General features: G+C 35.8%; 2 protein-coding genes across 16 annotated transcripts in view; one reads left to right on the top strand and one right to left on the bottom strand.

The window, feature by feature from the left end:
* The window catches only part of JAM2 (junctional adhesion molecule 2), a 215,544-nt gene that overhangs the window by 76,156 nt on the left and 120,529 nt on the right, over window positions 1-18,859 (top strand). The gene's annotated exons all lie outside the window — the stretch shown is intronic.
* The window catches only part of MRPL39 (mitochondrial ribosomal protein L39), a 238,319-nt gene that overhangs the window by 210,344 nt on the left and 9,116 nt on the right, over window positions 1-18,859 (bottom strand). For 11 of the 15 annotated variants that reach the window (XM_050784749.1, XM_050784764.1, XM_050784753.1 and 8 more), the window contains exons 6-9: window positions 17,216-17,328; window positions 14,089-14,154; window positions 13,009-13,162; window positions 9,048-9,095 (exon numbers count right to left, since the gene is read on the bottom strand). In XM_050784749.1, coding sequence (XP_050640706.1) covers window positions 9,048-9,095; window positions 13,009-13,162; window positions 14,089-14,154; window positions 17,216-17,328 — 381 coding nt within the window. Of the gene's footprint in view, window positions 1-3,015; window positions 5,791-5,866; window positions 5,969-5,991; window positions 6,239-6,909; window positions 7,982-9,047; window positions 9,096-13,008; window positions 13,163-14,088; window positions 14,155-17,215; window positions 17,329-18,859 lie in introns of those variants that run through there. The other 4 variants (XM_050784762.1, XM_050784761.1, XM_050784758.1 and 1 more) reach the window with 4 other exon arrangements.

Raw genomic sequence — 18,859 nt, 5'->3', positions numbered from 1 at the left:
AGAATTTTTTTCTCAACAGGTAATCCTGACATAGTAACAACCAATTTTGAGATGCTTCAAAAATAACACTGCAGTAGTAGCCACTCCTAAAACAAAATATTTCTCCTTTCCTTCAATATATGTAATCACATATGACATATAAAATCCGCTTACTGGATAAATTTATCTTTAAAAGATTATCATATTTATTAAAAGTTAAAATACATATACTCTTTGACCTGGAATCAGGTATAACAATGTATTTTACAGAGCTACTAGCACACATGTGAAATCATATATGTACAAGGCTACTAACAGAAGTATTAGTACAGTAACAAAAATTAAAAATCAACCATAAATAGGGAATAGATTAAATAACGGTACACTTATGAATGAAACACTAACTTCTAAAACAAAGTAAAAAGAAAGGGAAAATAAGGAAAACTGGATCAATCCAACTTATGACAGGAAAGGAGAAAAAATAATGCAAAGAAATGATAATCACAGTAAAGTGAATACAAATTAAAATTTATCTACTAAAAGACAGTAATTCAAAGACTAGATTTAAAAGGAAATAATAGTTTTATGCTATTTACAAGACAGACTTAAAACCTAACAACATAAAAATGTTGAAAGTAAGAATATACCAGGTAAATACTAAAAAAAAAAAAACTAGTATTAACAATAGAACCTGATTTTTTAAAAAAAACAGATTAAGAAAACTAGATTAAAGGAAAAAATCATTATTACTGAGATAGAGAGGATCATTATTTAAATGATAAAAAGAAGCAATTTATCACCACGTTTAAAAATCCCAAACCAGAACACAAAGTGCTAACAAAATCATCTTAAAATAAAATAAGCAAATGCTGATTTAACCATAAGGAGAAACCGCCAAATCCACAATCATTTTAGGAGAATGGGTTTAAGAAAGGAAAAAAAAAAAAAGATTTCTATATGCTCTTAAGAGAAAATCTAAAAAATAATGACATGAAAAAGTTGAAAGGAATGGAAAAATATATACCATTAAAAGGAAACCCGACATAGGAATGTCATTATCAGACAAAACAGATTTTAAGACAACTAAGAAGTTAACAAGCTGACCCTACAATAAACATGAAAATTTTGAAAAAGAATAGGAAAGGAGAACTCACCATAAGAGAAATCAAAACTTGTTATAAAGCTATAGTTGTTAAAACGGTGTTACAGTGGTACATGGACAGATAAATGGACCAATGAAGCAGACCTAGGCACTGAAAGGAACCTTTTATATGACAGCATGGCACAATCATTAAGAGTAGAGAGGAAATAGGCTGGGCACAGTGGCTCACACTTGTAATCCCAGCACTTCGGGAGAATGAGGTGGGCGGATCACCTGAGGTCAGGAGTTTGAGACCAGCCTGGCCAACATGGTGAAACCCCATCTCTACTAAAAATACAAAAATTAGTTGGTCGTGGGGGCAGACACCTGTAATCCCAGCCACTCGGGAGGCTGAGGCAGGACAATCACTTGAACCCAGGAAGCAGAGGCTGCAGTGAGCCGAGATCACGCCATTGCACTCCAGCCTGGGCAACAAGAGTAAAACTCCATCTCAAAAAGAAAAAAAAAAAGAAAAAGAAAAAGAGTAGAGAGGAAATAAATGGTCCAGAAAAACTGCCTATCCTTGTGAAGGAGAGGGTGATTCAAAATTAGGTCCCTTTCCTCACTCTATATGCAAAAAGTAAACTTCAAATAAATTATACAATTAAATGTGAAAATCAAGACTTTAAAATAAACAATGCAGTAGGCTGCTTTATAACATCAACTTAGGGAAGGCTTTTTTAAATTTCATAAATATAAATCATAGAGGAAAAGATGAATTGTCTACCTTAAAACTAAAGACAACAGAAACAAAATTAAAAGGTAAGCCAGACAAGAGAAATATTTGTAGTGACAAGGGTTTAACTTTCTTTCTTTTTTTGCACCTGGCCCACAAGGGTTTAACTTTCTAAAAATATAAAGAACCAGTCAGGTGCAATGGCTTATACTTATAATCCTAGCACTTTGGGAGGCCAAGGAGTGTAGATCACTAGGGGCCAGAAGTTGGAGACCAGCCTGGCAACATGGTGAAACCCCATCTCTACTAAAAATATAAAAAGTAGCTGGGTGTGGTGGCACTTGCCTGTAATCCCAGCTACTTGGCTACTCAGGAGGCTGAAGCAGGGGAATCGCTTGAATCCAGTAGGCAGAGGCTGCAGAGAGCCAAGATCGTGCCACTGCACTATAGCTTGGGCAACAGAGTGAGACTTGTTCTCAAGAAAAAAAAAAAATATATATATATATATATACACACACACTATTAATATAAGATGCCCAAAAATCCAATTGTAAAAAAGGGGCAAAGGTTATAAACTGGTAATTCATAAAAACAAATGAAGACATGCTTATTGGTACTATATGCTCAGTATTAAGCAAATTAAATGAGATAGGATCGTGCATATTCGACCAACAAAATATCTGAATGTCTGAATATAATAAATGTTAATGAGGGAGTGGAGAAATGGGAATGCTCATACTGCTGATGGAGAGTAAACTGGTATAACTATTGTGGCAGCCGGTTAATATTTAGTAAAGCTGAAGATGCATGGTCCACTGTGGTACAGGCCCTGGAGATATTATCAAATGTGTACACAAAGAAACATGCACAAGGATATTTTCTGCAATACTGTAATACTCAAAAGCCAATAACATCCTCAGTGGTCATCAATAGGAAAATGAATTAATGATAGGATTAATCATATAATGAAATACTATATAGCAGTTGAAATGAATGTACTATTTACATGTATCAACATGCTATACATAAAAAACAATGATGAGCAATAAAAGCAAATTCCAAAAGGATATATATTATGAAACTAATTATGTTTAGTTTTAAAATACACAGAATAATATGGATTGTAGTAAAAAATATAAAATCATGAAGAGTAAGGACAGGTACAAACAGGATAGTGGTTCTTTGTGAGAGTAAGGAAATGACGTAACAAGATCTTCAGTGGATGTGCAGTTTTTCCTTTATTTAAACACAAAACGATATGAAGTAAATAAGGAAAAAGGTTGACAGTGGTTACAATTAAATAGTGGCTGTATATCAACACTCTTGGTTATAAACAACAGGATCTACACTTGCTAGTTTAAACAAACAGAAAAAAAATGGCTCACAAGTCTCAGGCCTGGAGGTCAGGACTATGAGGCTCAAAAAAACACCGATTTTTATACCCTGGAGCAGCTGTGGGGGAAAAACTGCTAAGCACAGCCTCCACACCTTGCACCATTACATGGGACCTCTGCCACTGCTGCATTGAAAACCACATCACTGCTCCTCTCAACAACTACTCTTGTCTGCAAAGTACTTGCTTCCAGATTTCACACAGGTATGTCTAATTGGTGAGCCCACGCTACCTGTCTCAGCCGTAGCTGTAAGGAAGGGTAGGAAATTAAATTTCATTCTTCTACTGGGTAAGGTAGGATCCATGGAGTGGGAAGTTGCCAAAAAGCAGGTGTTCAAACAGTGCTAGTTGCCCAAAAAGCATGAAAAACACCCACTCAAACAAGTTTGTGAAATTATTCTCTGTACTCTTCTGTATGCTCAAATATTTCACAATTTTTAAGAGAAAAAAATGTTGAAGTATATAAATTCACAAACAACAAAGAGAATGGGAAAAAAAATCAATAAACAAGAGATGTCAACCAAATTCTAAAAGACAAAAAGCTAAGTAACTAATAAAACACTAGAGAACGTCACCACCTAGAAAACAGGTGGAGGAAGTTCCATCAGAGGCAGCCAAGCAGCCCAACTGGGCCTTAGATCAGAGACGGCAGAAGTTCATAGATGATAGAAGACAGTAGAGGAATTAATTGAATCTAAACTAATTAAAAAGAAAGGAATTAATTAAAGGCCTGTATACGAACTGGTTGAACACTACCCCATCTTCAAATACAGAATGACCTAAATCCAAGGAGTGCCCCATGTAAAATATCAAAGGGATCTTTTATAAAGTCAGTGAAAGAACAGTCTGCATAAAACTAGGAGTCAATTTAGAAATCAGTAGCCAAGACAAGACCTCTTCATTCTAGCATTTTACAAACCCTCGTGCTACCAGCCAGATTCACCTACTCATCCTTAGTGATGCCTACAAGAAGCCAAACCTTGCTCAAACCACAGAGCTGCCACTCAACCTCCCTACATCCACATTTTCAATTACAAACTGACAGCCAATAAACATAAGACATTTGAAAAAAGCCTGAAACATGTAAGTGAAAGACTAAGATAAAAAATCTGTCACCAGAGAAAAGAGATAATTCAGGGACTAGAAAGTGAATGAACAAATGAATACCAATTATATCGATATCTTCAGAGAGCTTCATGAAAAAACATCACATCCAAAAACCTGAAAAGGATTCTATGAAAGAGAAGCAAAAGACAGCTTTCAGAAATTAAAATATGCTTGACATAATGTATTACAAGTAAAATATTAATGCAGGAAAAATAATAGAGAAAGGGAAAAAAATACAGAGGACCAATATAGAAGATGCAAATACAGCTGAACGGTATTAGAGAAACAAAGAACCTCCAGAGAAAAGAAAGAACAAAAAAAGTAAAAAAACATAAAAGAGAGATGTCGAAAATTGAAAGGACCGCCTACGTACCAAGCAGAATAACTGACTAAAGACCTAGATACGGGTACAGGATTGTCGAACTTTACACCACCAAGAATAAAAAGATCCTAAGTGTCCAGAGTGTGTTGAGGGAAGGGGATGCAGAGAACAGGTTACATAAAAAGGAACAAGAATCAGACTGGCATCAGACCTTTTATTAGCAAAATCAGATGCCAGAAAATAACTGAGCTGCTTTCAAAGTTCGAAGAGAAAACTACTTTTCAATCTAGAATTCTGTATCTAGCTTAATAGTTCATCAAATACAAGTGCAGAACCCACTTTGGACATGCAATGGCTCACCTCTTAGACATTTTTTCCTAGAAAGGAGCATAGAGACAAATGCTAGCAAAATGAGAAAGTTAATCAAGAAACAGGAAGATATGGACTGACCTCACCCAGAAAAAAAAAAAAAAAAAATACAGCCTTCAGAGGAAGCCTGTGCACAAGACACAGAAAACTTGCTGACACTGAAGCAGAAACTTTTTGGCAAAATATTTTTGTAAGACTGATTACCAAGGCTTACTCAAGGTGTGGGTAAACAGGCACTCTCAGACACTGTTACTGGGAGTAACATTCGGCAAAACCTTTGGGAAGCCAGCATCTGGTAGCGCCTGTCAATAATTCCACTGCCAGAAAGCTATTCCTACAAAATTATTTATACATAAGGCAACGTAGAACATAAGAGCATGTGAGTGAAACTGTCTCCGTTCAAATTCCCACTTTACCACTTTCAAGCTCTATGCTGTTTCCTCATTTAAAAAAATAGAAATATCTTCTCAACAGGTCACTGTGGGGATTACACAAAAGGTTTCAGGTGATGAGCTTAGCACAAGGCCCAGCACATGATAAATACTCAGTTAACGTTATTTACTACAAACATTTGCCATTTTTGCACAAGGATGTTTACTGTGCCACTGTTTGGCAAAAAATGCAAGCAAGTATAGTATGATCCTATTTATGTTTTTTAGAAATTACATTTATATTTGTATGTATCTGCCTAGATCTGCAGGAAAAAAAAAGAGAAAACATGCCAAAGTGTTGCATCCACGGAGAAGGAAGGGAGTAACCTATTTCTGTACAGTTTCCATTTGAGCAACATGAAGTGTTTCATACTTTAGAGAAAAGAAAAAGTAAAGATCACTATTAATTTTGGGGAGAAAGGGTTAATCTGTATAAGCACACACAAACATATTAAAAACATTTATTTTAATTTATTAAACTTATTTAAATTTTAGAAAGTTATTAGGTAGATGTACATTCCTCTGTTGGTTTAGTTTGATCTTCAGTTACCTGTGAAAACATGAATAGCTTTACTTTCCTAATAAACACTTTCAGTTTTACCCCTTCACCCACCATTTTAAATCATTTCATAGCCCTCTTATAATGACCCTTTATCTTTCTCCTTCAATAGTAATTATTACAGAAAGTTAGGTAAGGAGAAAGATTTAAAGGCTAAGTAACCAATATAAATTATCAGGTAAAGAACAATAATTCCATTCAAAAATATAATCTAAGGCATATTATACCTAGGCTTCTCAAGTTTGCCATTTTACTTTTCAGCTGTAAAACAAAATCATTAGTGTAAGAAAAAACACCTGAAGTGCTGTAACAAGCTATTTTAAATCAGTTTATTTTCTTTTGGAGTATAATTCCATTTAGAATAAAGCATATTACAGATTTAGTCTAAATAGATATCTCTATGTCCCTATTTCTATTCTGTGTCACTCAGACTCATCAAACAGACACAGCTAAATCTGAATTCAACACCCCCAAAACCTGTCCTGCCTGCATCATCTATCTTGGTAAAGGGCTCCACCCGGCTACCTAAGGACAGCATTCAAGAATTCACTCTCTTCTTCCTACCTGCATATTCCATCAACAGTCCTACTCATTCAGCCTAAGTTAACTCTCACAGTCCTTCTCCCTATCGTGGCTGAACTTTAGGGCCTCATTCTCTTCTATCCCCCTAACAGAACTCTTGGCTTAAGTCATAGCTATATCCCATGATACCCCTACAATGAGCTTTTAAACAAGAATAGCTGATCAACAGGTCACTTCCCTACTCAAAATTCTCCAGTTACTCTCTATTATCTCAGTGAGGTGGAGGAGGAAAGTCAGGAATGCAAGTTCCACAACATGGAACACAAGCCCCTCATATTCTGTTTACGGACTGACTCATTACCTACCCTACATGTGACCTGTACATTCAAATTCATCTTACATTCATCATGTTCTCTATGTAGGCAAGTGACTTCCTCTGAGATAACCTCCAACCCATTCTCCAACAGAGTATCTGCATGGTCCACTTTTATTCACCCTTTAAGATCAGCTTAAGAGACTCCAATTCCTGGAAGCCTTCCTTAAGCAACTCCCCAGCTTGGTCTGAGTCCTCTTCTTTATGCCAGAGCCCCACATGTACACCTGAACTGTCTCCGTATAAGTCTAATTATCAATCAACATTACTTCCCTAAGGCAGCAAGTACATTTTATTCATTTTTTTGTACCACCAGACCATAACAGTACCTGGTACACAATAAACTATCGTAAGTCTGTGTTGAATCAATGAACCACGTTTAATCTAATCCCTTCAGAAAAGCAAAATGGACAGTAGAAAAAAGCAACTAAACTAGAATAAATGTTTGAAAAAATATGTATTGACTAACATCATTAGATATTCTAGGTAAGACACTGTCTCTACCGTTTTTCTACATTTTTCATTCCTTTTAAAGTGTTCAGTCACTATTGCTTCTTTAGTTTCCCAAACTATTTATTTAATATTCATTTCTTTTGTTTCTTTTTTAAATTGTTTTTAATTTTACTTAACTCCAAGTAAACATGCTGAACATTTCTTCTTTAGTTTCTTAATCTAAAACGATCACTGTGACCAACTAAAAAGAGAAAATTACTCTCTCCATTCAAAGATAATTTCTTCTCCTTAGAAAAAAAATTTATATACCCCTTACCCAAGAACATTATGATGAAGTCCGTAAACAATAATTCCTATCTGTACAGTCATTAATAAAACTAGGTTTATATATCATTATGAAAAACTGTCAATAAATATTTCTTGGGTAACCCCTTCATGTGCTAATGTTGTGTTCAAACTTTGGGCTTACACAAATAAAACAAATCCTGAAAGGCTTGGTAGAAGATAACTGTACGGGCAAAGAAAACAATCAAAAAACAGTATGTGGATGTATACAATCAAGCACAAACTTATATGAATGAGTAATTATTTGTTAGAGATTACTCTGAGACTGTTCCACGGAGGAGGTATGACTCGGGCGAGGTAGTGAAGAACGACTGTGTGGTAAATAGACAGAAAGAGAATGGGAAATGGAGTCCAGAAAGAAAAACTAAGCAAACTTGAAAATAAGTTTAATGTGTGATGCTTAATGTGCTTGCAAGCCTAACCAGAGTGTTTGTGTCATTGTGGGAAATCAGGATAAGGAGGAAGGCCTAATGAGGCCAGATTACACAGGACAGCTATCAGATAACCTAAGTAAAAGAGGCACACTTAACCTATGAAATAGGAAACAGGGATAGTTGTGGTCAAGAAATACAATCACTCAGGTCGGGCGCAGTGGCTCATGCCTGTAATCCCAGTACTTTGGGAGGCCAAGGCGGGTGGATCAGGAGGTCAGGAGATCGAGACCATCCTGGCTAACACAGTAAAACCCTGTCTCTACTAAAAATACAAAAAAATTAGCTGGACGTAGTGGTGGGCACTGTAGTCCCAGCTACTTGGGAGGCTGAGGCACGAGAATCGCTTGAACCCGGGGGGTGGAGGTTGCAGTGAGCCGAGATCGCGCCACTGCACTCCAGTCTGGGAGACAGAACAAGACTCTGTCTCAAAAAAAAAAAATACTATCATTCCTACTCATGAAGTTTAAATGCTAATGACAAAGAATAAACTACAAAAACACAAACATTCAAATCTGGTTTTTCAGGACATGAGGACATTTGCACATTTACTGTTAATGGCTAAAGACAGCTTTAAAATATAACTGACAAATCTTAATCCTTTAAATATTCATTAAGTTTACAAAAAAAAATCCTAAGATCTAACTGATACCATTACAACTATTAAGAACTATTACTATTACATAGTAATATTATTTCTCTTCAAGTTCTACAATATCATTTTCATGACATTAACAAACAAAATCAAAAGAGAACTGCCAAGTTACAACTTTACCCTTACCAAAACACTAGTGAACAATCACAACACTGCTTTGACTATTGAGACAACTTACTTTTTTCCTTTCTCTTTGTTTCTTTCATTTCCCCCCACCCCTTTGGTTGTTATTGGTTAATTTTGATGAATTTCTTTATAGAAGAGTACTCATTAGCTGTCAAAAACACTTACCATTTTCCGAGATCTTTCCAATAGCTTATCCCATATCGTAAAATGTGCCTTGAAAAGAAAAGATTTGCGATGAACTAAATAAAGTAGTAAAGTCAAAGTAAAAGGGACGGACTATATAGCTTTTAGAACAAAATAAATAAAAAGCTAGGCAGCACTAGTATAGATAAGTGGTTATAAAAGTAGCAAAAAAAGGTACTACATAGGATAGCTGCTTTGTTTTTTGCTTTCTTCAATTGCTTAAACCCAGGAGGCAGAGGTTGCAGTGAGCATTTAAGAAAAAAACACTTAAGGATTGAACGTGCCCTTCTTTCACTTTTGCCCCTCTTAATCATTTCCATCACAGAAAGCATTTCTTCTAATAGGAAGCAAAAATCTGCCCTACTTTCCCATAGATTGTGGTTCAATCCTTAAATAGCCAGTTTCAATATTCTAGAAGTCATTCTTCAAATCATAATAAGATAGTCATTAAAAACCAACTGTGACATCTTCACACTGAAATGGCAGACCCAAAGAATTCATCAAGTTACCCTAAAGAATAAAAAAACCTAACAAAGACAATAGTAAATTTTTTTTTTTTTTTGAAATGGAGTCTCACTCTGTCGCCCAGGCTAGAGTGCAGTGGTGCGATCTCCACTCGCTGCAACCTCCGCCTCCTGGGTTCAAGCGATTCTCCTGCCTTGGCCTCCCAAGACAATAGTAAAATTTAAACTCAATTTCCTTAATCCTTAACAATCTCCTGTAGCAGAGGATTATCAGAATGCATTAAGGAAACCTGTACAAAGTGTATCATGACCACATCAATTTTATTAGGTCAACTGAAAGTGATACCAAGGCATATGGGCAGGCCAGTGACTATTTCACACTGCATACAATCTGTAATAAAAGGTAAAATTAATAAATATCAACACACAAACCCTTCTAGGGAAAGAGCTGATTGGTATGTTTGAAGGGAACACCATGCCTGACTCAGGCGGAATGAACTGCTGGTGTAGAGACCTTGAGCTGTGGCTGGAATAAAGTGAATGAGGAAAGGAGTGGTGTTAGATAAAGTCAGAGAAGCAAGCAGGGATCAGATAATGCAGGGCTTTGTGAGACAGGGTAAAGAGTTGGGATTTGTTCAAGGGAAGCCATTGGAAAGTTTGGGGCAGAGGAAGTACACAACAGATTGTGTATTAAAAAGATCACTTTGGCTACTAAGTGGAAAATGCACTGTAGAGGGCAAGAGTGAAAGCAAGGAAGGTGAGTGAAAACAAAGAGGAACTTGGATAAGGGAAGTAGTAGTAGATGAGATGCTAAAAGGTGCATAGATTCAGAGTATGTCTCAGGGTTAAAAGTTGAAAGGACTTGCGGATAGACGGGCTGGGGCATGGCTACGAGGGAAAAAGAGAATCAAGGATTACCTTAAACAACTAAGGAAACCAGGGGTATCCAATCTTTTGGCTTCTCTGGGCCACACTGGAAGAAGAATTGTCTTGGACCACACATAAAATATGCTAATACTAATGACAGCTAATGAGCTAACAAAAAAAAAGAAAAGTCACAAAAAAATCTCATAAGGTTTTAAGAAAGTTAAGAAAGTTTACAAATTTGCGTCTCATTCAAAGCCATCCTGGGCCACATGCAGCCCACGGGCTGTGAGTTGGACAAGCTTGAGTTAAAGGATGATCCCATTTTCTGAAATTGGGAAGGCTAGGAAAAGAAGCAGGTATGTGGAGAAAAGTCAAAGTCAAACGTACATGAGAGGTGTGCTAGATTTTACAAAATGAGAGCGATGAAAGAAGATATAAATAAGTAAGAAGATATAGTAAGTTCATAGACTGGAAACCTCAACATATTAAAGATGTCAATTCTCCCCAAACTGCTATACAGCTCTAATGGACTTCTTATCAGGATCTCAGGAAGACTCTGTTGAGATTGAAAATATTATCCTAACATTAAAACTCAAATAAACTAGAAGACTTAAAACAATTTTGATTAAAAAATAGTAACAAGGGAGGAATTACTCTACCTGATTTCACAGCCTATTTAGAGCTACAGTAATCAAGACTGTGTGGTACTGGTAGAAAACTAAACATACGTGATCAATGGAACAGAATAGAGGACCCAAAATAGACCTACATAAATATGCTCAGCTAATTTTTAAGAAAGATGCAAAAGTAACTCAGTGGAGGAAGAGTGGCCTTTTCAACGAATGGTACTGGAGCAATTTGACATCTATAGCCCACCAAAAAAAAAAAAAAAAAAAAAAAAGCCTAAACCTAAACCTAAATCTCACACTCATAGAAAAAGTAACTCAAAATGGACCACAGATTTAAATAAATGTAAAACTCTAAAACCTTTAGGAAGAAAAAAAAAAGGAGAAAATCTTTGGGATCTAGGGCTAATCAAAGAGTTCTCAGAATTAACCCCAAAAACATAATCCATAAAAACAAAAATTTGATCAAATTTTGATAAACTAGTTTCATCAAAATTAAAAACGTCTTCTCTGCAAAAGGCTGCTCAGAGAATGAGAAAACAAGCCACATATACAAACACAAGGTAAAGACAAAGAGAGAAATCTGAAAACTACATATCTAACAAAAAACTAATATCTACAACACATAAAGAACTCTCAAAACTCAACTGTTAAAAAGTAAAACAATCTAATTAGAATACTAGCAAAAGACATAAACAGACATTGCACCAATGAAGATATATAGATGGCAAATAAGTACATGAAAAGAATGATCAATACCATTGGTCAATAGAGAAATTCAAATTAAAACTACAATGAGATATCACTACAAATGTACCAGAATGACTAAAACAAAAAAAAGTACTGACAGCATCAAATGCTAGTGAGGATGTGGAAAAACTGATCACTCATACATTGCCAGTGGGAATGTAAAATGGTACAGTCACTCTGGAACATTTGGTTGTTTCTTAAAAAACTAAACATACACTTATCACATAACCCAGCAACTGCACTCCTATATTTAGCCCAGAGAAATATTCACAAAAACCTGCACACAATGTCACAGCAGCTTTATTTGTAATAGCCAAAAACTGAAAAGAACTCAGATGTCCTTTGATGGATGAATGGTTAAACAAACCATGATATATCCAGACCAAGTAATACTACTTAGCAATAAGAATGAACTACTGATATACTCAATGACTCGGATGAATCTCCAGATAATTATACTGAGTGAAAAGTGCCAATCCCAAAAAATTACATACTGTTCAATCCCATTCATGTAATATTCTCGAAGTAACAAAATTATAGAAAAGGAAAACAGATAAGTAGTTGGCAGGGGGAAGCAGGCAGGGTAATGGGGGCAACAGAGGGAAGTGGCTGTAAATGCATGTGTCTATAAAAGGCCAACATGAGGGATCCGCTTGGTGAAGGAATTGGTCTGTATCTTCATTGTATCGCTGTCCATACCCTGGTGGTGATACTGTATTTTAGTACTGCAAGATGCTACCATTGAGGAAACCAAGTAAAGATACATGGGATCTCTCTATGTCTTATAACTGCAATTATCTCAAAATCAAAAATTTAAATAAAAAGATTAGCAAGGGGTGGGAGCAATGTGGAAAAGGTCAGGCTTCGGGTCATGAATGGATCATTAAAATTAGAGGGAAGATCATGCCAAATTTAAGCTTAAAAGGCATTCCAGAAAGGTCTTACCAATATGCACTCTAATACCCGCTCTGTCAATGTACCCTCACCTATGCTAATTTGAAAATTTTAAATACTACATCAATTTGATTTAATCTTTTCAAGTAATGTTTCTTTTGTAACTGTATATTTACACCGTGGGCAACTTTGTTTTTAATCATAAACCTGAGTTTACAAAATATTAGTGTCATATAACTTATGAAAAATTAGAAGTTTATAGTCTTCAAACTGGTATAAAATCAAGTCCGGAATTATATCTATACCCAAATTGGAAGGCCTGGAACTTTAAGCTTTACTTACTCTTAAGTGAATGGGTAAAGACACACCCTGGAATCTTCGTATGAGACTTGGCTGGGTGGGTTGAAGATTGTGAACTGCTGACACTTCATACTGGAAACAAATACTTGTTCTTGGAATAAGAGGGCCCTCACTCACATCAATGAAGTCACCTATTCTGATTGATTTAAAAATAAACAAACAAAACTGCAACATCAAATAATTTGTAAGAGCTTGAAAAAGAAATCTCTTCATTCTCTTTGCTGCTAGCATCCCTAATCAAGAACATTATATATGGTTCAATTTAGTTTCTGATGACCCCTGACATAATGACCTCAAGTAAAGAGGCTAAAACTTTGAAAATTAAATCAAATGAACCATTTTCTTAATTAACATTGATATAAATTTTAAGGTCTTTAAGAGTCACACAACACATCATGCTATCAAGCTGATTCAACTGCCTAAAACCGATCATCTACAACCTTAAAACAACCCATATAACAAAGTTTAGAATTCAGCGTGTAGGACAGATTGTGTTCAGAAACAAAGGGCAGTTTCTAGAGGAAAAAAGTTAAGTCCAATTCATAAAAACAGGAGGTTGAGAAAACAGATCCAGGTCATGAAGTCATCTCTGCAGAATGCATTGTCTTGGGACTTGCTCTCCATGGGAGAATGTCATCATAAGCAGTGAACCTTTCTTATCCATGTGTCAGAAAGCACATTCTGGCTTAACATGTATCATATATAATTACTAGTCAGTCAATATTCATATGAATTAACATGTTCAATTCATAACAATGACTATCTTGCCCAGTTTCAAAACTAACTCCTAAAAATTACATTCTTAAACAGTGGTTTTCAACTCAAAATTAAATAAAAATAGCAAACAATAAAATGAGGATTATAGAAACTACAAGTGTTCCTGAAGGTAATTTAAAGCTTCCATTTACCACCATATCAAAACAATGAACAAAGCAAAAAAAATAAGGTGAAAAGAACAAAATAAGGTACAAATTCATCTTTTTTGGTCATATGCTTCATTCAGATAACAATAAAGCTAAGCCTTACTCTAACACAGCAGCCAGTTTTTAGACTTTTACTTACCTGTGTAGCTTGACTATTCTCTCAGGGTTCTGAGATGCCTTCTCTTCTATGAAATCTATTTTGTACCTGAAAAGCAGCAAAGAAAAAAACATTTTTTAACCCTAAATAAGTGAAAAAGCGTTTAAAGATTCCTCCCTTTCTCTTCCTCTTCAGCCATACTTTTCGAGAGTGGGTTACACTTGGAACCTCCCTTTAATCTGGCCACAGCCCCATGACTCTGCCAAACTGTTCTCAGCAAAGTCACAGGTACCTGCTTGGTGTCAACCCAATGAACACTTTTTGTTCCTCACTGTCTTAATACCAATGCTCACCTCCACTTCTCAAAGTGTTCTTTCTTTCCATTTTTATTTATTTTGATTTTTTCTGAGACAGGGTCTTGCTCTATCACCCACCCTGGAATGCAGTGGCACAATTATAGCTCACTGCAGCCTCAAACTTCTGGGCTCAAGCGACCCTCCTGCCTCAGCCACCCAAGTAGCTGGGACTACAGGTGTGAGCCACCATGCCAGGCTAACCTTTTTTTTTTTTTTTGGTAAAGATAGGGTCTTGCTAAGTTGCTCAGGCTGGTGTCAAACTCCTGGCGTCAAGCAATCCTCCTGCCTCAGCTTCCTAAAGTGCTGGGATTATAGCGATGAACCACCACACCGAACCTCAAAGTGCTCTTTCCATGGGTATCAGTGGCATTCCTTACTGCTTGTTATTTTACATCTCTGGCCACTCTTGTGTTTCTCTACCCTTTGAGAATTCTATGCTACACCCTCTTTTCACTTCAAGCATCCTCCTTAGGCCAGCCTCTGAGCTACAATTTAGGTAGTTATATCTCCTATATCTCTGCCTCTCATCTCCTACCTCTTCTGACCACAGTTTCCAAGACCCATCTGGACATCCCTCTAGGATGTTCCACAAGCACCTTACCCTGAAATTTCCAAACTGCACAAATTATCACCTCCTTCCCGCCCAAACTTGTTCTTCCTCCTGAATTTCCTGTCTTAGTACACCACCACCAACCACCGAGGTGTCCATGTGAAAAACCTGGGAGATTTCCTTGATTTCTTTCTCCAACCATATCCCCTCCATTCAATTCATTATCAGGTTGTCAATTTGACTGCCCAGTGTCTCTCAAATCTACCCAATCCTGTCAGTATAGCTAAAGGCACAGATGAAACTGCACAGCCCAGGTTCAAACCACGACTTTACCATTTACTATTGAGAGCTTTGTCCATTTACCCCAGGGTGCTAAACAAGTAATATGTGTATGTGCACCACAGGTGTATGCGCAATTATGCGGCAAAGTTGGGGAACACTGGTTTAAGCAAAAACACCCCCTGACTGCTACAGTCCCCCAGGCACTAATAAGGGTGCCAAGTACCTTGAATACTTGTCCCTCCTGACCCACCTCCAAGAGATGCTCCTGTCCCGAGAGTCAAAGCCACAAAAAGGCCCCACCATTACCCCTGCAGCAGAAAGGCTCAATCACGGACCCACCTTCAATGATTCAACTCTTCTGTCCTGTCCAGCTCCCTCCAGAACTATCCCCTTCCTCCTACCACACACTCAACTAAGCTACAAAAGTCCCAGAAGCCCCTACAGTCCCTGACAGTTAGGTAGCGGAATGGGAAATCTCAATGTATACTGAATGGAAGTCAAAAGTACACTGTCCAGTAAAGTACCACGGTGCACTTAAATGTGATTAGTACTAGTTAAAATGAGCCTTAAGTGTAAAACACATACCAAGTTCTGAAGATTTAGAGTGAAAAAGAATATAAAATAACATCAATATTTTAATATTGATTACACTGAAATAACATTTTAGATGTATCATTTAAATAAAATCATTAAAATTAACTTCACCTTTTGACTTTTTTTCAATGTAACTACTAGAAAATTGCAAATTATACAGATGTCTCATATTATATTTCTTTTGGGAGCATGTGCCTAGACTTCTGGCACAGAGAGTGACTTGACATGTTCAGACAGTCCAAAGAATTTTCTTGTAGAATCAATGCTATAAATGGTGGTTTGGTTCTACAATACTATGTGTACTCTAGTTAAAACAGTACATTACAACTGGTTTCTAAGTCCACTGGTTCCAGGACACGCTAAAAATGTTTCAAGATAAAGTGTTTCATGGGCAAATATATTTGGGAAATTTTCAGTGTCCACTTTCGGAGACCCTTGAGTGCAATGAGTAAAATTTTTTAAGCCACTGTTCTTCAAACTCAGCTTAACACAGTACATGGTTTCATATGTCAATTAACATCTTATGGAAGAATATTATGAGACAGATAGCTTTGAAAAATGCTAAGCTATAAAATGTGTGTCAAAAACACACTCATAACTAACCCAATATATTTATAATAACCTATCCCTATAAGAATTTGTAATTCAACTTTTATATACCTAAAGAAATTCTAATCTATAACCTTTAACAATTTGTAGGTGCATATTTTGACTTCAGACTCTGGTTTTTTGGGGTTTTTTTGGTGTTTTTTTTTTTGGTTTTTTTTACAGCACAGATTTCTCTTTCTAAAGTTCTAATATTCTATTAGGTTAACGTTAAAATGTAGCTTATGTTCTTATAACCGGTAGTAGAAGGTGAAGTGAAAGTTTTCTGAGTGAGAATTGAGAAGCCAGGCAGGAATTAAAATGTTAAAGAAAATCCATCAAATGAATAATTCACATGCAGAACACTAAAACCTGGCTGTGTAAACATTTTACTTCAGCTATTAGCCCTCTTCCAAACTTCTTGCATTTTCAATCTTATCAGTGTCATTTTAAGTGTGGAGGGGTAGGAGAGAAACGCTGCCAAATACACAAAATTATATAGTTGCTTAACGTGCGTTATCACTTCACACTAGAAAGAAAAAAAGGAAACATACTACTATGTTGATATAATGAGAAAGGCTGGTCCAAGAACAGAGAAGTAAAACAAAGTGAGAAAATTATCAAGGGAGGTGGGGAACATTTTCCTCAGCAAAATAAATGAGATCAGAAACAGAGGTCTCAGAGTGGAAAATAATACACTGTCACATGTATATCAAATAAAAAAATTCTTAAGACCTGAATTTTCTTTATTACATATAATACAGGAAGAGTTAGCCTTGATTTAAAGAAAGCCAACACTTACTTGTTGTGTTGAAATATTTCCAAGGCCACTTTTGCTTCAACTTCCAGAGTTTCAAATGGAAGATCTTTATAAATTAAAGCATGACCATCCTTTGTGAAAGAACGTAAGTTCTCCTTAAAAATGAAAGTAATAACCTTTAGTAACAATTTACTGAAAAGCATTTCTCCATAAGCCAGTTGAGACAAAACTCTATGCTTAGTACTGCAAATCCAACTAAAATAAAAGACAAAATCAAGTTTGTTAGAACAGGTAGTTATTAATTTGCAACAAATGAAGTTTTCGACCATAAACTATAAAACTTCTTATTTACCAGTAATTAAGGTGTCAGCCTTCATTAATACTAATTACTGAAGATAAACCTATAAAGAAATTTTATCCAAATTATATTATAATTTCATTCAAATTACACAATCTTAAAATGTTATTAAAACTGTGATGCACCAAGTAAAAATGCCAATAATTCAATAGCAAGACATAAAAATGTGTTTACAGTATGAATAAAACTAAGTTTATTAAATGTATGGGGAAAAAGTTATTGTTTTCATAATTAAGAAAGTTTCACTAGAAATGTAATATCATCACCAACCCTGTACAAAGTATAACATGTCCAATATTAAGTTTTTGCTTAATAAAAATGTCAATTTTACACAATTAAAATGATGAATAATACACATTAACAATGTTTGTAAGATTTTTAATAAAAATTCTAATTAAATTTTCATACTACAAATCATTACTAATACAGAAAAGACCAAGCACTATTACACAAGTAATTTTTATAATAAAATTATTTCCATAAAAATCCTATTAGACTTTTTTGCATGAAATGACTCTTCTCTATAAAGAATAATTTACCATATAAAAAAATCAACATTCATGGTTTAATACAACTATTCCTTCAATGTAACTCTACTCTACTTTCTTTAAGCTGTCTACTCAACCCAACTCCATGCAGTTTGCAATCAGCTTGCATATTTCTTTTGTAAGGTTTTATCTTTTAAAAAAGAAAAATGCAAAAGCCAGGCACAGTGGCATACACCTGCAGTCCCAGCTACCAGGAAGGCTGAGACAGGAAGATTGCTTGGGCCCAGGAGTTCAAGGCCAACCTGGGCAACATCGTGAGACCTCCATCTCTTAAAAAAAAAGAGAGAGAAAGAAAGAAAAAAGCAGTTATGTTTCATAGATAATGAAAATTAAATCTTGACCTCAGTTTTTACGTAACTCGCCCCAGTAAAGAAAATCTTAAATTTGGAGACATACTTGAAAAGGAAGCTACACTGACAGGAGCCCAGAAAATCTTAAATTTGGAGACATACTTGAAAAGGAAGCTACACTGACAGGAGCCCAGAAGTCATGAAGAAACAGTTCCAATCCTTTCCCTCCCCTCCTTCCATCCTCTTCTTTCTCTCTTCCCTCTCCCTTTTTCTCATTCTTTCTTGATTCCCTCTTCTCTCCCTCTCAATATTATGTAATATGGACAGGATTATACAGAAAGTAATTTCCAAGGCCAAATTTAAAACTAGATCTGCCCTTACTTCAAAATCTTTGCTTTTAAGAACCACTAGAGTATTTCACTAAATCTAAGATATATTACTAAAGGAAAAAACAAAAACAAAAACACACTACAAATTCTAATTGCAAGAT

This window comes from Macaca thibetana, chromosome 3, assembly GCF_024542745.1.
Source record: "Macaca thibetana thibetana isolate TM-01 chromosome 3, ASM2454274v1, whole genome shotgun sequence".
Lineage (NCBI taxonomy): Eukaryota > Metazoa > Chordata > Mammalia > Primates > Cercopithecidae > Macaca > Macaca thibetana.
The sequence above is the reverse complement of the archived record's forward strand: the minus strand, read 5'-3'. Positions and strand labels throughout refer to the sequence as shown.